Here is a 14,037-nt window from a genome sequence, read left to right as displayed (position 1 = left end):
AAGGCAATACTGACCCAGGAGTTAAGGGGCACAAAGGCAGCGTGAACAAGAGGACAGTGCCCTTGTCTCATACACAAACATAACCCACCTTCCCAGTTCTCCCACAAGATACAGACAAGTCCCTGCATAAAAGGAGAAATAAAGCACCAAGGTGATGAAGAGAGGCGACACTCACTTTCCTCATGCAGCACTCAAGAACTCAGAAGGAAGAAAACCAGGCAGAGGGAGTCAGCAGCTTTGGGGAGGGATTTCCACCTCTACTTAACTAGTCTCTGTTTCTTTCTCTTCCCTCCCCCCCAACACAGCCTCAGGAAATGGAAAAGTGTCATCAGCATCACTTGGCAATGGGAGTGCTCAAGTTCCAGGAAACAAGGGGTGATGGGGGGAAAAAAAAAAAAAATAAATCAAACCGTCATATCCAGAAACATGACGGACAAGAAAGTGACAGGGCACATCCGGCATGGATGGGCAAATTCCTAGGGTTAATTGTGCCTGACAAACCCAATAACCTTCTACGAAGAGAAGCCTGGCTTGGTGGACAGGGGGAGTGCAGCAGGTAGCTTACCTTGACTTTAAACAACTTTTGGCACAACCATCTAAAGGATCCATATAGCCAAATTGTTTTGATAGAGTTCAGATAGCCGCATGGAAAACTGGCAGGACACCAGGCTCAGAGGGTTGTGATCAACAGCACAAAGTCCAACTGGCAGCCCATTACCGACAGCATTCCTCAGGGGTCATTAACGGGGCTAATATTGTTTAATGTCTCTATTTACAACCTGAGGACAGAACACGCCCTCAGCAAGTTTGTAAAGGATACCAGGTTGCCGGCATGGCCGGAACACGGGGCAGGGCTGCTGTTCGGAGGGACCTTGCAATAGGCTGGAGAAACGGCCTGGCGGAAACCTCATGAAACTCAAAGGCAAATAAATCATCCTGCTCTTGAGCAACCTCACCTAGGCTGGTCCTGCTCTGACTCAGGGGTGGACCACAGACCCTCAGAAGTGCCTTTCTACCAGAATTATTCTGTGATCAGAGTAATTCAGGTAGGCAGCTTCCTGCTTACAGGGGACTGGCAACATTCTTTCCAGGCACATGGTACCTGCTAAAATCAGTGTGAAGTCCATTGTAAACTCACACAATTCATTCTTGTCCCAATGTCCATCTTCCTGTACACTCTACCTGAGGCAGCAATAAAAGCAGAACAGGAATTAACTGTAACAGTACAGAGAGCTACACAAATGAGCCATGAAGAACAGGTTTTTTTCAAAGACAGAATTTCATTCCACCTACACTCAAACCCTATTGTCATCGGGAAATATGCTAGTTTTGTTTTTTTTCACTGGCTCCAGGACTCATTTCAAGCCACTCCTTTGGAGAAAAATGGGGAGAAAAGGGGAGAGAATGATTCAATTTCTGGCTTTCTTTGTAAGAGCCTAGCTGAGAAGATGGCTATTGACTGCTTCTTGGTCTAGTGACAGTGGTGGACACCTCTGACTAATGCAGCACGCCTTACCATGTACCAAAAGAACAAGAACCTCAAATGGGAAATTGTATCAGTGGAGCTTATCTCCTCTGACATTTCCTTCTGTTAAGCATCTTCTCCAAAGACCCAGAGGAGCAAACTAAAGGCTGAAGAAAGCTAAGGTTAGCCTGCAGGACTTCACTCTACCTGCTCAACCGTAATGCAGATAAACACTCATTGATCAGTTCTTTCAAGTTTAAAAATACAAGATGCCAAGCTTAAAAACAGACATTTCCTTTTTGAAAAAAAAAAAAAAAAAAAAAAGTACAGTCAGATTTGAAATTGATCTACAAGAAGAAACTCAGCTATCTTTAAGAAAAGTAAACCTTTGCAATGCACTGCATACGGAGTTTTCTAACCAGCAAGAGCTAGTGAGACTTGGGTAAACTGCAGTGTTTCCTGAAAGAGCTTCAGTGGCTTTTTTTTGTTTCCACCCTGTAGGCAGGGACACTTGAAAGGCAGTAGTGTCTTCATGCTGCAGAGCACTAGGTTAGTTCTCCTCCTGTCTCACTCTGGCACTGCAGACATAGCTCAGCGTGAGGCTGGTGTGGGCACAGTGGGCAAGGGCAGTTCCATGGAAGGAGTCTCAGTCACTTCGGCTGGACTTGGCTTGCGAAGCTCCAGTTTCTCTGTGAGTTGGTTATAAAGCTCCTTCACAGCTTCCCCACTCTGCAGAATGAGAATTAGGGAGGGGAAAAACAGAAGAGTCATACTTCATTCTAGCTGCTACTAGCTAGAACACTAAGCATGCAATTACCTTGTGTGTTTTAACACAAACCAACACAGAAAGCGGAAGTTACAAGGTAATTAAGACACAACTTGGTACACTTGGAAAGCAGAGCTCATGTTCCATTAAGCAACGTCTGGAAAGGCAGCTGATTTCATTTGCAATTAATTTTCCCTTTCTCATGCTTCCCTTCTTACCTGCTTGGTGGGTTCCAAAGCCTTCTGGAGAGACTCTAATTTGGCAGGCGCCACTTTGTGATGCAGATGAAGCAGCAGTCTTAGCACATGTCTATGTACATTCTCCTTTCTGCAAAAAGCAATTTTAAAGCAGAGTAACTGATATAAACAAACACCATCTTGAGAACAAGAAAGCTACAGTAACAGTATTGGAATAATTCACACACCTGCAAACTGGCAGCTTTGTTATAATTTTCCAAAACACCCGAGAATTGTAGCCTGTGTGCTACAAAGCGCTAACCCTGCCTTAGACTTTCAAGCAATTCATGTAATTATTCAACAGGAGTGGACTAACTGTAGCAACTATGAGGAAGGAAGGGGGGAGATTTTAAGCAGAGACTGTAGCATGTAGCAGCAGCTGGTTTCTGTTGGACAGGCCATATGCACATGCAGGAGGATGTTTGTTCTTTTGTACGTATGGAGGAAGTGGTAGCAGCACCAGCACAGCAGTTCTAGTCACTTTTGGGGAAGCCTTCAGGAGGTTAGACCTGGTCTGCAGGCCAGCACTTGAACCACACTGACTTAACAGAATTAACAGATACAAACGGATTTTCTGTGTTTAGAGCTGAAGTTAACTCTTCATATTCACAGCTACTGCAAAACACAAAGGATATCATCTTTCGCAACTTCAACTTATGAATAATGAATTAAAGTTTAAGTAATAATTCATAATCAAAACTTAAAAATTTTGCTGATAAAAGCTTGATCACAAAATCAGCACCAGGCTAATATTTCCACTACACGTGAAGAGTTTGCTGAACTACTAAAGTATAGTTCAAAGCAGTATAACCTCTCTCAGGTTTCCCTGAGGAAAATCAGATTTACCTTGAGCAGGCAGTGAGAAAGAAGCCATCAAAGAGACTGGTGCAGAACTCCTCAAGTGAAAATTCATCACCCAGCAGCGTGAGGTTACCAGTAAGCAGATGCAGAAAAATATCACTGAAGGCCAAGTCACTGAAGGTCTCAACTATACAACATGAAAAGGAAAGAGACTGAGACCAACGAGGATGTGCCAAAACCTGACTACACAGCAGATGTTCCCGCTGAAAACTTGGCAGTGAGATTTCCTTTTAAAACAGGTAGCCCAGGCAGGTCTTTTTGATCTTTCAGACATAAAAGATTAGGAGCAGAGGGGTGAGAAGAACATAAAGAAAACCCATGTCTCCACCAAGACTGAAGTCACAGAGTACTCTCCTACCAAAATCACAAAGTCCCCTACTATCCTTCTCCACCATGTGGCTCATGGCCACATCCACCTCCTTGCACTCATCAGACCCCGTAGTGAGCAGATACAAACCACTTAGCAATGGAAAACTCACCCATGTGAATGAGCTGACAGCTCAGCAAAGGGTTCAAAGAACACCAGATCTGGGGTTAGGGAGTGAAAAGTGAACCCCCACCACCATTACTGGGAGCTGCAATTCCTAAGATTGCTTCAGAGCTCTCCTGCAACTTACCCCAGAGAAGTCAGTGAAGAAAGTAATCCCAGGGAAGAATTTAAGGCTGTGTTCAGTCTTGTTTTGTTACAGGTTTTTTTCACCACACAAAGCCAAGTCTCAAGAATTTCTGGCCACCTGCAATTACTACGAGCATTGGCAGAATTAAGCCATCTGCTCTTTTATCATTCAGATTCATTCCAAACACTTCAAAACTAATCTCATTGTTAATCCAGCCTTTGATCTGAGAAACTATTGACCCTCAGCCACTATCCCTAAATTCTCAGATCAGCAGAAAAGTATCCTAATAGGAGACAAAACCAAACACTTCTGTGGGGCCCTACAACTAAGCCACCAGAAAAGCCAGAGGCAGAACATTACGTCTTTGACTCTGAAATCACTCTCACTCCAGATTTACTTGCCTCCTGGGTGCCCAGCACAAGGCAAACAGCTACCAAATAGAGACAAGACAAAAACTTACCTAGTGCTGGCAGGAGCCTAAGGAAAGCATTCTTGTTCCTCTGTTTAGTGATGTGAAGGATGTAATACAGCCCAATCTCACAAGCTATTCTGTTCTCCTGCAAGAATCTGTTATGGCAGAAGCAAAGTTTCTTAATCAAGTTAAAACTGATTTTTTTTTTTTTAAGACAGTTTAAAATATTGTTGGATAGCAATCAAGCAGTTACAGCAGTGGGTAACCTCAAAACCACTGAAGAGCAGCTACTTAGTGACTGAGTATGATGATCATCACTATGCTCACTACCATGGTCCAGAAAAATTTACCACCCAGCAAAGATTATGCTGTCTTACAATCAAATAGTTGGATTTGATTGTGAACATTTATAATAGTAATAACTGTAAAAGTGCTATTAAAAAATTGGGTTTAGAAGAAGCCCAAATACTCATAGATGATACAAAGTCCAATTCTGTTTTGTTTTAGTTTCCTAAAGGCCAAGTATCAACACTGTCACCGGGATACAGTACTCCAGATTCTGGCACACAGATAAGAACTGTGCTGGAAATTAGTGCAACATCTGAATGCAACAGAGCACACAGAGGTTTTATTTATCTATTTGAAGTTCTTGAAGTGACAGGTTATCAACAGAGAATGAGTGTCTGTGTGACAAAAATGCCAATTTCATGATTTACAACAGCGTTCTTCAGAACCAAGCAAGGGCACTCGTCCAGGTGCACCCAAATATCACTCAAACCCTCATAATTCACTGCTTGGGAAGCTACACAAGCAGCATATTTGAAAGCAGTAATACCATATATTTTCATATTCAATCTACTAAAAGAATGATCATTACAGGCAATAAGATTTATCTACATAAAATAATATTTGAGGAATCACGGTGGAAACCTGTTCTGCTAAAGGAAAAGTTCAGGCTTGATCAACTGGGACTAAATCTTACCCCCAAAAAGTCTTCGCTCTATGACATACAGTATTTTTTCCTGTCAGTGTTGGCTGGCTCCTCGATGTCTTGCTTTGGTAACAAGACTATATGTACAAAGTCAGTAAGGCAGATTACGTACTTGGTGAAAGCTTCAGGAATGGTGCTGGGGTAGGGAATTGGTCCCTTCTCCTCTGAGGGGAGTTTCTGATCTACATTGAACGTGTGGTCATCCACCACAAAGGACATCAGCATAGGCAAGAACTTTGTGATCAACTCAGCTTCCTTAAAGGAATGGAAGAACAGAGGGAAAAGAAAAACACTTTCATCAATCAGTTCATGCCACCTAATGGTCTTAGAGTGCCGTAACAATCCGCACATTCCACTGATAATTAGGAAAACTGTACTTCACCTCATCTACAGAAACATTCCCCGCTCAAATCCTTTCTTTTGACAATTACGTAGCATTTCTTTTGAGAGACCTTTTTCAATACCGCTGCAAGCACTGAATTTTAAGGATGGTACCAAACTGCCTTTATCAAGAATTACAAATTATTTTATTCGTTCCCTTTACTGACAGGGACCAATGCATAGCTAGAATAGCAACAATAAAGAGCACCTCCTTGCACAAGGCAAATCAACCTATGTTGTATCAGATTCACAGAGTGGGCAGTTACAGCTTGTAGCAGTCACAAAACAGTTTTTAAATAAAGATTTGGAGATTCCCTTTAGGAAAAATATTCACAGTTTCTAAGAGATTCATGACAGCACCTCTGCAAGTCAAATCACAGCGCTACTCTTGGAGTTTCAGTCACCCTCACTGTTACAATCTGAGTATTAATGCACACCCTTCCTGTATTAAATATAAACATGCGATCAGCCAGTAATATATATTTTGGAGATTTCAAATGTCCCCCTAGGTAGACATTTGCTGCTTTATAGTTCAGAACAGAAACAGCAAATCTCTCTTGAGAAACAGTCCCGCTGTGCAACAGCATGGTTAGCCTTCCTGCCATCAGCTGAACATAATCTGCTCCCAAACTACGCTAGGGCTGCCTATAATACTGCACAAAGTACCTCCAAAGCATGGAAAGATTGTAGCTGAATGTGGCACTAAACAAAATCGCTACAACAGATACCCGGAAGGGAAAAACATTTTTCATGTCAATGAAAAGCTGCTGCACTGTTACATGAGTTTCAGACCAGCCTCTGAAATCCTGCTTTCCTCATACAAGATGTGTTTTACAAACTTGTCGGTTGTGTAGAAGTTCCCAGGAACAATGAGTAAACAGCACAGAATTTAACAGAGGTACAGTTTGATTTTAAAACAGTAAGGGCCAGGCATTCACGTAAATAAAAAAGCAGGTAAACGAAGCTTACAGCATGTCCACTTGAGCTGCTGCTCTGTGATCACTTACACGATTTTTCTAAGAAAGCTATGATGAGATGTATGCAGAATGAATGTTAAATCAGGGACACAATAAAATAATAAGCAAGTCTCAATTTGTTTAATTAAATGTGTTAAATTCTAAACATCAAAATGACTCACCATTTTTGGTTCCTTGAAGACTTGACTGTCAATCATGTCCCAGGCCCCCTGCCCCAAAGACAGCATCCTCAGGAGCAGCAGCAGATCGGGGCTTTCCTTGAATTTTAAAGGGAGGAGAAAAACAGCTATTTTGATCTTCCACAAGTTGCACATATAGACATTTATTTGGATGCAGTTGTTTACATTCAAAGCTCTCCTGGATTAGCAGCTTTACCAAAGACTGCTAGACGCATTCAATTCTCTGATTTAATTGACAACTGATTCTTCAAATGGTAATCAAATAACAGACACACCTGAGAGTTTGTGGTTTTACGTAACATTTTATAATGCGCCAAGAAGTATGCAGCCATTCTGGTCACGACATCATTTGTTAAACGTGTCCAGCCAAATTAGTACACTGAAATATAACGTGTGACAGGACAAATCAAGTCATCTCAATAGAAGTAAGAAAGAGAAAGTATGTGTAAGAATGACAATGTTTTTTTGTTTATATTGTGCCCTGAAACCAACACAATTTTCAGTTCTAAACTGTCATGAGGAAGTTGTTGAATTTTATTGTTGGATTGAGTAACTCGGGGATAAAACCAGCAAATGCCTCACACTGTTCAGACACCTGTAAGGCTACCCTCCTTTAACCTTTAAGCACTTTTTGCAGACGCTACTTGCAGGAACTGTATTATACCACAGTCAACAGACCAGAACAGTGTAAACTGATCCATCTCATTTACTGTGGCAGGGAAAAAAGGCTGCTGGTGTTAGGCAAACTGATGGAAGGACAAAGCAAGGAGACACATATTCTATATATGCATAGCTGTTTGGACAGTGAGCCACGCAGAGAATTGTTTGTCAATTCAGAGAGCTCCAAAATGCCTGTATCCATACAATGCTCCTGCATTGGTATGCATAAGGTATGTGCTACAAATGGATAGGTAGTATCATGTTTCTCTTATTTCAATTCACACGTGCATTTGAGAACTTAATTGTACTAATTCTACAGGGCCAGCCTTTTGTTGATGAATGCTATATGTTCAATTAAGACTACAGTTCAGATTAAGTACATAAACTGTGACACTCACCCTGGGTAAGGTGTCCTGCCCAACCAGGTCTTGCAGGTGCCTTATGGTACTCAAGGCTAAGGTGTTAATGGCAAAGGGATCACACAAGATCATCGATAAGTCCCTGAGAAGCAAAAATCAAATACACACCACACATAACAAACAACCCTACCATACAGTTCCATATCCAGCTGTAGGATACCAGTGTCTTTCACTGCAGTGAGATGTTTGAGCCTATTCTTTGTTGTAATCCTGTCAACTATCAGATGTAACATCAAAGCATTGTGTGCATGTGTACACTATTTTTTTTATAAACACACACACACACACTGCTGAATTTAAGAAGAGAGGTAGACACAGGGCAAGTACTGCAACAGTACCTTTACTATGATAATGGAAAACCTGAATTTCTGTCTTTTGTTATCTCCAGGTGTCCACCTGATGAACCTTCTCCTGCCTTGTAAAAACACCACAAATGTTATTTCTTTGACTTGAAAGAGCACGTTCTCTGAAACAATTACTAAAGGTCTTCTGCACTGAAATCAAGCAGGACATCTCCCACAGTCAGTTACCAGGCCACAGGGCAGACTCAAGGGCAGTAACTTAAGCAGCACAAGCCAGGTAACCAGAACATGCCTGGCTATGCCCTAGTGCATCAATGCTCATGAACGTACTGGAGTTGACGGCACAGAACAGCTTCTGGCTGTCAGCTGGCCCTAGGGAAGAATTAACACCTACAATACCTGTCAGATGTTGTGACTACCAGGAGCCCATTTTCAGTTTCTCAATAAACAGCCCAAGTGCCTTACCCCAAGACTTGTTCTTGTCCTTTCTTCACTCCATCCAGGAATCCTTGCAATTCCCGAGCTCTCTTGTTGTCCACAAACTTTTCTCGAATGCAAGCATCAAGGCACCAGGTGAACTGTTAGAAAAAAGGACAAAACTTTATGAAGCACAGCAACTCGGTAAACCAGCAATAAAATACACACTGTCAGAGAAAACAGGCTTGAATGACCTCCAAATATCTGGAATTAATACATTTTATTAATATACTTAGGTATGGTAGCAAGCTGGTCACAAATACAGAGGAGGTCAGACATACAAATATTCCAAAAGGAGGTCAGAGATACCAATGTAAGTTAACCTGCTGTCACTTTCTCCCCTTCCAAGAAAGGCGTTCCTTGGCAATTAAGGAAGAGGCATGTATAAAATGTATCGCTGCCCAGCACACCCGATGAACATAGATTTACACAAGTAGGAGGCTGACAAAGCAGCATCATCATTTAGCAATAATAATACGGATATTTTAGCCATTGCAATACCACTCTCACCCTCTGAGTAGGAGATATTAGCAGTGGAGGTGCTTCTGCTTTAGAGCTGTATTATCAAAATGGAAAGACAGATAACTGGAATGTTTTATCTGACCTAAGATTAAGGGCTTTTTTCCCCTTTCAGAAAACAATATATATTTTCCCTCAACATTTCAGCTGTCAAAAAAGAACAACTTGCTGAATTTTCTGAAATGCTTTCACTGTGGTTTCCTTTCCTTGCAGCAATCACTGCATTTTGCAGTGGCAAAATGATCTGCAACTTGAACAAGAATTGCCCTTTTTTATTCAGTCACTGATTTGGGGAGTCTTGATCAGAAGACATTAGAAAACATGTAGTAACATCATCACTCTATGTCATATTCCCTATAAGCTGAACACACATAAAACTTAGCAACATTACTTAAGAAGAAAAGCTTTGTCCTAGATCAGAGTGATACTGACCACAGACAAAGGACCAGCTAATGTTTTTGATTATTTTTTGCAGCATCTACATAGGTCAGATTAGATGTTGTTTTTAACACTGAACAAGTACCATAAATTTGAATGATTTATGGGTTATGAAATGAGAGCAAGCTGCTGGTTAACCAAGATGAAATTTTCACCTGAGGTTCCAACGAATATAAGATGACTTTTGGATTCAAGGTCTGAACTCTCTTCACAGAGAGGAGTCATCTTCTCTGGGCTGAAGTCCTGCAGGGCAGCAGGTACGCACAGGAGTGGGTGAAACAGAAAATTCTCCTATCTGTCCAACATGATTAATACCTTATGACAGGGGTCAACGGTGCAGATTTCACTGATTTCCAGGTCATGCAGTGACATCAGGAGCTCTGCCCGTAGCGTGCAGTAATGAACATTCCTTGTCCGAAGGAACAATGTTCTCAGAAACTGCAACACCATATCATAGAGCTTCACGTTCTTCCCAATCATCTGGGTCAGCTTCTGAACCACCTAAACTCAAAGAGGAAAACATGTGTACTAGTACCAAGAGATTGTTATTTCACACACACACGATGTAAATTAATTCTTTTGCATGATTTATCAAGATTGAAACATCCGCATTGACATGAGTTCCTGAAAAGGAACTATTTATACCAAGATTTCCAAGAGCGTTTGTTCAAAAGATATTCACCAAAAAATTTCATAGCCACAATGAAAGAATAATGTCAACAAAAAGGTCTCTTGCAAACAGAAATTGAAGCATTTGTATAATAAGGTGCTCAGCTATGTGAAACAGGTAAGAAGCAGTACCTTTTATTGAGGAATATAATTTACAATTATTGTAACATGAACAAAAGTCGCTTTTCTTTGGAAGCCTTTTTGTATTTTTATCTACCTTTAGGCCACAGGCATGAGAATGAAGGTGAGGCTTCAACTGGGTTTAGCTGGGACAGAGTTAATTTTCTTCACAGTAGCTTGCATGGGGCTATGTTTTGGATTTGTGCTGAAAACAGTGTTGATAACACAGGGATGGTTTAGTTACAGGGATGGTTTAGTCACTGCTGAGCAGTGCTTACAGAGAGTCAAGGCCTTTTCTGCTCCTCATATTGCCCCACCAGCGAGTAGGCTGGGGGTGCACAATAAGCTGGGAGAGGACACAGCTGGGACAGCCAAGACCAACTCAAAGGGATATTCCAGACCATATGACGTCACGCTCAGCAATACAACTGGAGGTTGGCGGAAGGGCTGCTGCTCAGGGACTGGCTGGCCATTGGTTTGTTGGTGGTGAGCAATTGTTTTCATTTGCATCACTTGTTTCTCTTGGGTTTTATTTTCCTCTCTCTTTGTTGTTTTTTTCCTTCCTTTTTTTTTTCCATTTCTCTTTAATTATTAAACTGTTTTTATCTCTACCTATGCATTTCTTCCTTTTACCCTTCTGATTCTCCCCCTGTCTCACCAGGGGGGATGAGCAAGCGGATGTGTGGTGCTCAGTTGCCAGCCAGGGTTACACTACAAGTCTGCAATGTAAACCTGAAGTAAACTGCACCAGATGGTGCAGCTTTTTTGAAAGCAAAACTGACCCAAACCAACCCCTCCATGTAACAGATGTACTGTCCTCTCTGAAATAAAAGCTTTATACTGCCTTATCACTGCAGCTCCTTAGCATTCTTGATAGCAAGGTCCTTACAGAAACTCTGGTATTTCCCTTTTGGAGCAAAAGCACCCTGAGGTAAAGCAACACATTACAGCTGAACCAGTGCAATGGCTTGCTGTTGCCAAGAAGAGGAGAGAGCCACTCCTCCTAACCCCTATGCCACTGCTCCCTCCCACATCAAACCTGCCTGTGAGACCCAGCCCACCTGCTTGTGATGGCTTTGGTGCCAGCTGATTTCTTTGAGCAGATCCAACTCACTGTCTTGGAAAACTACTGGCTGGTTTTATTTGCTAGAGTTTCTGTAGCAATTACTGACCTGAATCAGCTCATGGAAAGGTCAGATAATCACCAGAGCTACAGGGAGGGAGGGGAGGAGCAGCACCTGTCCTTCCTGTGGCTGAGTGTTGGACCCACTCAGCCATCTCATGTAACCCTACTCAAAGAGCAACTTTTCCAAATGCCACCTTAGCTACAACTTCCATCTTTAAAAAAAAAAACCACAAAACAACCAAACAGCAAAGCTTAAAAAAAAGACGTTTTTCTTGGACTATGTCCTGCTAAAAAAAAAGTTCCAAAAAAAGAAATTTAAGATATTCAAACTGATTTGATAGAGCTGCTCATCCTTCAGAACAGCTGAGGGGTATCAAAGCCAGACTGAGCAATGAAGGAAAAAAATTGGCCTTACTATTTATTTAAAAGCTCATAAACAGTTTAGAATATTAATCAATTACTACACAGCACTGAGTAACTATTAAAATAATTCCTGCTGTTTTCATCAAGATTTGTGGGAGAAAACAGCCTGGTATTTCTTGCAAATACTTTGTCTAGCCAAACAACGTCAGTAGTGAAGTTAGGTGGGTGAAATGGACACTGTTATTTGTCGAGGTTGACTGAAAGCTGATGAATTCCATTCACAAACATGTTGTAAAATGTTTCCTTGTCCTTACCTCTCCTTGACGCCTTGTTTTGGGAGACGGACTGAAGAAATTGTGCAAGACAGAAATATCATTGCTGAAGAGAATATTTTCTTTCTCCAGGATATACTGCTTCAGCAGTGGAGATACCTCATCACCAAACAGAGCCTGGTTATCCTGCCAAATCTGGCGCTTCACCTCCACTGCACATGCTTTATACAAATCCTTATCGGCCATTACTAACTTCAGCTTCTTTTCAGGGACCTATGATCAACAGAGTGGTTACCAAAATGCAAAGCAGCTTACCTGCCTGACTGTCCAAGTAATAAGTAGCTCACTACAGAATACATCTAAATCATGATCTCAGGCAGTCTGGTAATTTACACAACTATTTCTGTAACAGTAAGCCAGTCCTAAGACACTCAACACTTCTTTTAAACCTATGATGCTAAGATTTGCGGTGATGTTTCAAAACTCAGTAACTTATAAGTTCTAGTAGCAGTTTTGAATCCATTACTTTAAGTACAATATGGTTCTTTTAATAAGATACTCCTAGAGATTTTTGTTTCATAAATCCACATCTCGCTCGTGTCTACTCATGGTTGCATTCTTCAAATCTTATTTTCCATTTGTTATAGATTTTTAAATCAGCTGTGGAAAAATTCATCTATCAGTGAACTTGACTACTTTTAGGAAGCTGAATAAACTGAATAAAATAGGGAAATAGTTTCAGCTGATTATGAAAATGTAAAATGCTTTTTGAATTAGTCTACAAAGTCAATACCAGACACAAGAATGTAGTAAACCTTCAGTCAGTTCCTAACACTAAACAACTACCTTGCAGAAGGTCTGCAGACAGAGCATGCAGCCCAACCAACAGCACAGCTAAGAGAAGCTACACAGCAGAGATGTAACGGAACAGCCCAACCGGTGGAGCGGTTTTACCTTGGGCAAGTGCTTCATGACACACATTACCACAGGCTGTATGGAAGGCATCTTGACCAGGGAAAAGCTCTTTTCTAGGAGATCTTCCAGCTTCTTGTATCTGAAAACATGGAAGAGCAAGAGACTAAGTACCACGTTACAGTAAAGGACCAAAGCGGCTCATCTCAGAGCTGCTGGAACTTGATCCCCCAGGAACTTCTCTCTCCTTCGCACAACTCACTCACCCACTGTAACTGATTTTCACACAAAATTCCCAGCCCACTCCAAATAACCAACAAGACCGCTGACAAACCTCTCCTCAACTTTCCCTTCCAAAGCGATGGCAGAGACCCTCTCCAGCAGCTTCTCCCTCAGCTCGTCGAACACCGACTGGTGGAACTCCAGCCGGGGGGTGCCGTGCAGGTCCAGGAAGGGCAGGGCCGACTGCAGGGAGGGCAGCAGCACTCCATTTTCCGTCTGCCAACACAAACACCGGACAGGGACGCGGGTGGGGGGGTTAGCCGGCTCCGCCAGCCACCAACCCACAGCAGGGACTGCTAAAGACACGCTGGTTACAATATAAAAAGAGGAAAATACCACAAAGTGGACCCCGCCTGGGGCCTTCTCGTGCTCTCTCCCACCCCACAGCCCCGGCCCCCGCCATGGGCGCTGGGCATCTCCACGCCGACCCGCCCCACCTGGAACTGCTCGATGGCCTTCAGCGGCTCCGTACAGTTGGTCAGCGTCTCCTTCAGGTCCTCGCCGTTGGCCACCCCCAGCTCCTGCAGCCCCGCGTACATGGCGGCCTGCCCGGGCCCCGCCGAGCCCGCTCCCGCCACTGCTTCCCCGCCGGC

The 14,037-nt window shown here is 42.5% G+C and overlaps 1 protein-coding gene across 1 annotated transcript; it reads right to left on the bottom strand.

The window, feature by feature from the left end:
* Positions 1 to 1,714: 1,714 nt before the first annotated feature.
* NELFB (negative elongation factor complex member B) lies at positions 1,715 to 14,037 on the bottom strand. The gene is made up of 13 exons (XM_082492576.1): positions 13,882 to 14,037; positions 13,497 to 13,660; positions 13,205 to 13,304; positions 12,293 to 12,523; positions 10,016 to 10,201; positions 8,732 to 8,844; positions 7,944 to 8,046; positions 6,868 to 6,963; positions 5,461 to 5,603; positions 4,406 to 4,512; positions 3,314 to 3,455; positions 2,450 to 2,558; positions 1,715 to 2,194 (listed from the first exon to the last, which is right to left on the bottom strand). The coding sequence occupies exons 1-13, from the start codon at positions 13,981 to 13,983 to the stop codon at positions 2,057 to 2,059; spliced, it is 1,734 nt and encodes a 577-aa protein (XP_082348702.1). The 5' UTR covers positions 13,984 to 14,037; the 3' UTR covers positions 1,715 to 2,056.

This window comes from Vanellus vanellus (genome assembly GCF_965231255.1).
Source record: "Vanellus vanellus genome assembly, chromosome: 18".
Classification (NCBI taxonomy): domain Eukaryota; kingdom Metazoa; phylum Chordata; class Aves; order Charadriiformes; family Charadriidae; genus Vanellus; species Vanellus vanellus.
The sequence above is the reverse complement of the archived record's forward strand: the minus strand, read 5'-3'. Positions and strand labels throughout refer to the sequence as shown.